The sequence below is a fragment of the Dromiciops gliroides genome, chromosome 3, assembly GCF_019393635.1.
Source record: "Dromiciops gliroides isolate mDroGli1 chromosome 3, mDroGli1.pri, whole genome shotgun sequence".
NCBI classification, from domain to species: domain Eukaryota; kingdom Metazoa; phylum Chordata; class Mammalia; order Microbiotheria; family Microbiotheriidae; genus Dromiciops; species Dromiciops gliroides.
This window is the reverse complement of record NC_057863.1, coordinates 565,531,030-565,539,200: the sequence shown is the minus strand read 5'-3', so window position 1 is coordinate 565,539,200 and position 8,171 is coordinate 565,531,030. Positions and strand designations below refer to the sequence as shown.

Genomic DNA, 8,171 nt, shown 5'->3' with positions numbered 1-8,171 from the left:
CTGCGCCATCTAGCTGCCCCAGTAATACTCTCTTAATCTTTGTGGTTTTAAGCAAGGTAAAAGGGCTAGGTGAATAGTGTAAACTATTTCTCCATGGAGTGTCAATACCTTGGTTTGAACCTCTATCACTGAGCAGTTGCTAAGTGTTAAGAAGTCTCAGGATCAAGGGAAGAGTAGGAGAATTAACACCTTGAAGGAAGGATGGGCTTAAGTGGTCTAGGAGTATATAAAAGGCCTGGGATAAGACAGCTTTAGAAATTCCTAGTTCTGAAAGCAGAGCTAAAGGAAGAGCTGTGGGGCTGAAGCAAACATCACAGAAGACAAAAATAATGTAAGTTTCCCAGTATCAGGGATGTAAGAAATGGGCCCAAGTGCTGTAGAGCACATAGAGGTTGAGGAACCTATTTCTGCATGATGAAATATGTAACTTTGGGAATTAGTCTTCTGAACAAAGGGAGAAGAGAGCCAGATTTCACATCAGTGGGTTAGGCAGTAACAAGTAAGTCCAAGTGGAAAAACTAATTTGGCTTAGACAAAAGTAGCAGTAGAACTCTGGAAGGGTTAACATTTTTCCTTGCCATTCTAGTTATCCTGAAGTCCTCCATTTCCAAATGTTGCAAATATTCCTAAAGATATCAACTGCTATATAAAGGAGTACTCCAAGTATCTAATGATAAAATAAACTTAAAGGTTTGACCTCACACTCATGAAGTAGCAAAGGTAACAGATAGAAATAGAAAATGGTGAAGGGGCTAGGAGAACACAGGTGCAGTAATTCACTACTTTTGGAGCTGGGAGTTGGGTTACTCATACTGGAAAGCCATTTGCAATCTTCCTCAATTTCTTAAATAAAATGGGAGTCATAAATTAGGGATTGGTTAAATCAACCATGGTAAATGAATATATTGTTATATCCAAGAAAGGGAGAGACATAACATTGAATGTTAACTGAAATTACCCCATTGGGAGTAAACACAATAGGCACAGTGACTTTAGCTATTTATAAGAAAAAAAGGTGAAGATAAAACCTCAATTGTTAATGAAATAACTTGTCACCAAAAAAGTTAAGAAAATCATTTGCTTCATCACATTGAAGATGTGGTGTATCATGAGTGTGGATAATTGAATGTCTTGTCAGCCATGGTTTATATGTTATTGGTTTTGAGCATTGTTCTTGCTTTGGTTGTTCAGTTGTTATTACAAGAGAAGGCTTAATGTGGAAGGAAGGAGTCTTTAGCCAAATGATTGAGAAGAAAAGGGGAATGGATCAATAAAATGAGGAGATGGGAGCTGGCACAAGTACAAGTAAGCATGAGCACATGAGCAATATCAAACTTGAAATTATTAAAACATGGGTGGCAGTAGAAAGGTAACAAATTTGATCAAAATAAGATTATTAATCTAATTTAATTAGTGTTTCAACTGGAGGTATATTAAGTGATTCAGAAAGGACTAAGAGATCAGAGGAGTCAAAGTGTCCACCAATTCTCTCCTCAGTGTTTTTATCCACATATTGGTTACTGAGGAATCTGAGTGTCCAAGTGTTAAAAGCATTTCTCTCTCCAAACCAGTCACAGACCTTTTCTATTTTCTCTTCACAGAAACATGACCTCTTGCCAAGACCTGAGTCAAGATTTTGAGAAAGAGCTCATCTGTTCCATCTGCAAAGAGTATTTCACAAACCCAATGTCTACTACATGTGGCCACAGTTTTTGCAATATTTGCCTCATCATCAGCTGCCCAAAAGCTTCTACCCCTTTCTCCTGTCCAGAATGCAAGGTTGTTTCCTCTCTAAGGGACTTGAGAGCCAATATGCGTCTTGGAAAACTGGCAGACATTGCCAAAAGGCTAAGATGCCATTGCTTGAGGAACCATGAACAACATGATAAACGTGAGATACAGGAGAAAAGGCACAAGCAGTTCTCTGTGAAAGACCAGAGTCAAGTCTGTATGTCCTGTCCACAGTCTGAGGAGCATGAGTCTTATACACTCTATTGCAAAGATGAGGTTGCTGAAAACTTCAAGGTGAGTAAGGGGTGTATTACTCCTTCTACAAGGACATTTTGAATTGAGCTTTCTACTGTAGCCTAAAAAGATCATTCTAGAAAGAGATGTGGCATCTTCATATGGCAACCGTAGAACTGAGTGCTCACAATGCTATTGCATTGTGCTGTATTCTATAACCTCAGCTTGAACCTTTACCTATGGCCCAAGATGAAGAGAAAATTTCCCTTGCTGTTTAAGGTCTTCTTTAATTTTTGTTGATTTTTTACAATGTTGTATTCTGGGGGAGCTTTTTTTTTCTTTTTAGACAATGAATTCTGGGAATCTAAGATTATTAGGGCCATCTTCAATTGTATGATAATTGATATCACATTCATTTTTCACTCATGTCACAAGTCCAAGAAAGTCGAACAATGTTTGTTCTCTGAATTTGATATTCAAAATTTGCCTCTTGCAGATTAGCAGGAAAAAAGAGACCACCTTATCAGACTAGTTTAGGCATAGACATGTGCTCCCTTTATTCAGTCATATAATTTCTATTTCAGTCTCATAGAGCTAGAAAGGAGCAAGAAAGAGAGAGACTTCTTGGTGCTTTAATTGTCTCAGGATGTATGAGTCCTCACTCTGACTGAGTTACTCCTCTTACCTGTCTCTACCTTGCATAATCTATCTCAGACCAATGCTTTCTGAATGATGGGAACATATCCCACCACAGGCTTATAAGCTCTAAACTCCCAGTAAGAGCAGTAATCTTTCATTATGATTGATCTCTAAGCCAGTCACACATGATTAGTTTTGGATATGTAGAATTCAAATCCCTCAAGGATACAAGAATTTATGTTTTTTTTTCTTAAAATTTTTATTATAGGAGAAAATCCAAGAATCTGTGAACATTATGTGGAGGAAAGCTGAACATGTTGTGCTACAGATTGCTAATGAGAAGCTTAAATATGCACTGTTGAAGGCAAGTATTTATTTCTTGGTACCTCAGCATTTTAAACAAATTGTTTGCTGTAACCCCCGGAAAGGATTCCTCTTCAATATGCAGGGGACATATTGGACCTCACCAAATTTTACAAATGAAAACACTGCAGGTTGGAGAGAGACTATTTTGCCTAAAGGCACATAGCTGGGCACAAGGGTAGTCATAGTCAGGTCTTCCAGTTCATGTTTCCATTACAGCAAGCACAGAGTACCATAAAGAGGGATATGATCTTTTTCAAGCAAGGAAGAGAGAATTGTTCTTGGACCACAAAGCCTGGTACAGCAGGGAAAGTGAAGAGAGTTTAATTGCCATCCATGGCCAACCTTGAGTAAAGATGTGAACAAAAGCAAAATCCAGTTGGAAGATGAAAAGCTTGTCAGCCTCCATTTCCATTTAGTGTTATGTTATTTCCAGTATTCCATTTCCCATATCTGTTTCTTTACAGGTAGATGTGGAGACACAAAAGAAAATGATTTTGTCAGAATTTCAGAAAGTACAAGAGCTCCTGGATGAGGAGAAGGATGAGCATCTATCAGTTATACAGCAGCAAGAGAGGACCAACATTGAAGGCCTGAGCAAGACAATAAAGGGACTGTCTGACCAGAATCAAGAATTAAGGAAGAGGATCTCAGAGTTAGAGGAGGCATGCAAGGAACCAGATGTGGATTTGCTACAAGTGAGACCATTATAATTAAAATGAAGGGACATAAATGATAAAGCCTAGTGCTGATAAAATGAGTAATCAATGTCCAAACAAAAAGTGAAGTGGTAATGTCAGTGATCTTTCTCCTCTATCTCTCAGTAACCCTGACCCTCCCCCTATCCTAAAAAATTTCATCTAGAAGATTAGGGTCCTTAATTTTTTAAATAATGTATTTCAATAGATTTTTTATTTTATTTTTGTTATATATTTTATTATTTTGTATACATGTAGAATTTTAGTAAAATTTGTAGTGATAGATACAACCTGCACTTTTTAAAAAAAAAGTGAATAGTAAGCTTCTTGAGTTAAAATCTTAGTGTTTCAGGCGATTTCAGAAGTCTTCTATATCTATGACCTGAAACTCTGAAATTCCTTTATCAAAACACAATATATTAACATTCCTTCATTAATTCTGACTCATCTTGTTCTTTATCCTGATCATGACCTCCAGTCTCTCTACTCTCCAGTACTTTTCCAAAGCCCATGTGTGGGCTATTCTCTCTTCCTTTTCCTTTTTTAATCACTTGGAGGAATCTGTTGAACTCTATACTATTTTCTACGCTGGAATCAAGAATGACCATTCATGCTGGGACATAGGCAAAGAAAAAGAGCATAATATAAAATAGGGTTGGAGAGATAAGTGGCAGCCATGTTGTGAAGGGTTTTAAAGGCCAAATAGAAGATATTTTGTTTCATCTTTGAGGTAATGTGAGCCACTGGAATATGACTCTCATGATCTGCCCTTAAGGAAATGTACTTCTGTATCTGTACAGAGAGCATGCATGGAGCAGAGAGAGACCATAGGCACTGTGATGAATTAGGTCAGGGCAATTATCTAGGCAAGAGGCAAAGAGGGCCTGAACTAAGGTGGTGGATGAGTGAGAGGTGAGAAGGGGATGTATGTGAGACACGCTGCAGAACCAGAAAATACAAGATTCCTCTATATTCTAGGGTTATCTTCAAAACATTGAATAGGAACTTCATTATAGTGTCTCATTTTCCCTCCTTATATAAAAAATTGACCTAACCACATATCATTTTTTCTATCCTCAGGATATGAAAGAAGTGTTAAACAGGTAGGTTCCTATCCTTTCTTTATTGGGAAAGCCCTTAAAACATTTAAGGCAAGGGGCAACTAGGTGGTGCAGTGGATAAAGCACTGATACTGGATTCAGGAGGACCTGAGTTCAAATCTGGCCTCAGACACTTGACACTTACTATCTGTGTGACCCTGGGCATGTCACTTAACCCTCATTGCCGACAAAGTTAAGATAATGGGTCTTCAGTGACTGAAGAAATAATGACTGTACCATTGAGCCTATGATAACTGAATAACTAAATATTGGGTGTGTGTGTTTTTCCCTATAGAAATGAATCTGTGCTCCAAAAGGAAATAGAAACATTCTCCGTGAAAATGACCATCCATTCTATTCCTGGAATTATAACAATGCTTTTGAAATTCAAAGGTGAGTAGGAAACATAAAAGAAGTTTCAGTGTATATCCATATCCAGCCTTCTTTTACTTTGGGTCAAAATCAATTTAAATTTCACAGAATTCCAGAATCTCAGGATTGGAAGGATCCTACCTCAGTGACCATCTATTTCACATTTCTCTTAACAATGATTCTCTTTGTACAGTAGTTGAAACAGTGGTCATCCAGCCCTTTATCGAAATTATTTAGTTAAGAGGAGCCAGATAATACCAAATACAGTCCATTTGTTTTTTTTAAAAACACTTTTATTTATTTTGCTAAATATTTCTCAATTACTTGTAAAAAATTACCATTTAAAAAAGAGATCCAAATTATTTATCCTTCCCCTCCCCTTGAGAAGAGAAGCAATTTAGTATTGATGATAAATATGAAGTTATGCAAAACATAGTTCCATATTTGCTATGCTCAAAAAGAAAATAGAAAAAAAATAAGAAAAATAATGAAAAAATTCAATCTACATTCAAAATTCATCAGTTCTCTCTCTGGAGGTGGATAGTATTTTATTTTCATCATGGATCTTTGAAATTTTGTCTTGGATCACTGTCTTGCTGACACTAGCTAAGTCTTCCATAATTGATCATCCTTACAATATTGCTATTACTATGTTCAATATTCTCCTGGTTCTGCTCACTTCATAGTGTATACATTTATATATCTTCCCAGGCTTTTCTGAAACCATCCTGCTCATCATTTTTATAGCACAGTAGTACTTCATCACATTTTATACTACAACTTGTTGATCATTTCCCCAGTTGAGCCTATTTTAAAACATTGGTTTCATTACCAGGATGATATTCCTCACATGATGACGAAATTTATCTCCTTTCTATTTCTTTTCTCTTTCTCTTTTCTTTTTCTTTTTTTCCCTTTTTTTTTGCAGGGCAATGAGGGTTAAGTGACTTGCCCAGGGTCATAAAGCTAGTAAATGTCAAGTGTCTGAGGCCTGATTTGAACTCAGGTCCTCCTAAATCCAGGGCCAGTTCTTTATCCACTGTGCCACATAACTTCCACAACTCTTTTCTATTTCTAACCATTTTTTCCCATCTAATATCAAGAGGATAGACAGAGGAAATTTAATGTTTCACAAAAAAAAATACCAAAAAAAAAAAAACCATTAAGGTACTGAAAGATAACTCCCATGTGGCTCCTAATTCTTCTCATCTTAAAAGTAGACATATTCACAGTCCCTTCAGTTCAGGCTCAAATGACCCTAATTCAGATTTGGAGGGGTAGATGAGGAACACTTCCGTTCACATTGAGGAAGAGACATCATTGGGACCTTTGGCAGAGTTGTCTTAGAGGCAGCCAAATAAGTAGAGCTAGATCTCAGAAAACAGATTACATTTAATTAATATTTGAGTGCCTTCTGCATAAAAGACAAATCCCTGGGAATGAGTGACTTTATTAGGAAGTCAGTGTAGGGAATCATAGTTCCATCCTTATTCTCCATACTGAAAAAGAATAAAGTTTTTCCAAAGACATAAAAATTCAAAAGAAGAAATGAGACAGATACTGTGACAAAGAGACAGATAGAGACAGACAAAGAAGAGTGAGGGGGCAAAGGATGGAGGAAAGAGAAAAGTGAAAGGAAAGATAAATAGAAAAGAGAGATACAGGAAGTGTCCCCTTCAGTTTTCCAAGGTCTTGATGAGACAAGGTGGTTTTTACCGCCTTCTTGTCCAGTAATCAAATAGTCCACCAGTGGAGAAATAGTCCTCTAGTGATAGTCCACTATCAGATAGTGACTCCAATTTCAGGTATAAAATCATAAATGTGTTCTGTGGTAGCCATGACATTAGTTAACTATTTTGTGAGACTTAGAAAGAGAACAGAAAGAATATTATTTTCCAAACAAGCATCTAACACACTCTCCCATCTACCTGACAACCAAAGAACATCTTGTTCCTCATATCATGAAGCTATCCTGTCTATATCTAGTTACTCCTTTTTGCATATCACTGTGATACCTAAGTGGTTACTCCATGACCCCATGCCTATTAAAAATAACTAATTTAAAAATATTTTACAATACCATTACTTGAACGAAACCTTTTTCTCTTTGCAGTGGACATTACTCTGAATTATAACACAGCCAGTCCAGGACTCATTATATCTGAGGATTTAAAGAGTGTGAAATATGGAAGTACTCAAGACCATGTGCCCAACAACAGTGAGAGATTCAGTGATTTTGCCCAAGTTCTGGGTACTCAGTCCTTCATTACAAGAAGATGCTATTGGGAGGTGGAGGTGCCAGGCAACACTGGATGGTTTGTTGGCATCTGTAAAGGACTGAGTCTGAATGGAGATTTATTTGTGCTTATGACCATAGAAAATCCTAGTGGCTACCATCTTTTTGCGATAGGCCAACAGAACCAATTTTATTCCAAAGTCCATGTGAAATACTGCCGGATGGATTTGTCCCAATTGATTTTGGGTGTTTTTCTTGACTATGAACGTGGAGAGATATCATTTTATAATGTTGGAAAGCGATATCTAATTTTTAGTTTCCCAACCACTTCCTTCTCACAACCCTTGCAGCCTTTCTTTGGTCTTTCCAAGAAAGTCCTGACAAATGATGGATTTCTCACAATCTATCCCTAATTGTGAAATATCAAGGAATCATCACTTTTTCATTAAAGGACACTCTACTCCATTATATTTTATATTTTTTAAATTTTTATTTAATTTATTATTTTTTTGCAGGGCAAATTAAGTGACTTGCCCAGGGTCACACAGCTAGTAAGTGTCAAGTGTCTGAGTCCAGATTTGAACTCAGTTCTTCCTGAATCCAAAGCCGGTGCTTTATCCACTGTGCCACCTAGCTACTCCCCTCCATTATATCTTATATTAATGCCACATAATGCCACAATCTAATTTCACACATAATATAACAACATAACCCTAGAGAAGGTAATGTGACTTTTTTTTGGGGGAGGGCATGGCAATGAGGTTCAAATAACCTCCCTAGGGTGACATAGTTAATAAG

General features: G+C 37.0%; 1 protein-coding gene across 1 annotated transcript; it reads left to right on the top strand.

The window, feature by feature from the left end:
- The first annotated feature begins 1,605 nt into the window (after positions 1–1,605).
- LOC122747950 (E3 ubiquitin-protein ligase TRIM11-like) lies at positions 1,606–7,786 on the top strand. Its single transcript, XM_043993714.1, has 5 exons — positions 1,606–2,025; positions 2,873–2,957; positions 4,741–4,768; positions 5,061–5,158; positions 7,251–7,786. Exons 1-5 carry the CDS (start codon positions 1,606–1,608, stop codon positions 7,784–7,786), a joined length of 1,167 nt encoding a protein of 388 aa, XP_043849649.1.
- The last annotated feature ends 385 nt before the right edge of the window (positions 7,787–8,171 follow it).

What these genes read in the sequence shown, in the direction of transcription:
- LOC122747950 (XM_043993714.1), top strand. Translation starts at nt 1,606, where the DNA reads ATGACCTCTTGCCAAGACCTGAGTCAAGATTTTGAGAAAGAGCTCATC. An exon ending in AGGTTGCTGAAAACTTCAAG is followed by an intron (nt 2,026 to 2,872) that starts GTGAGTAAGGGG and finishes TTTTTATTATAG; the next exon opens with GAGAAAATCCAAGAATCTGT. An exon ending in ATGAAAGAAGTGTTAAACAG is followed by an intron (nt 4,769 to 5,060) that starts GTAGGTTCCTAT and finishes TTTTCCCTATAG; the next exon opens with AAATGAATCTGTGCTCCAAA.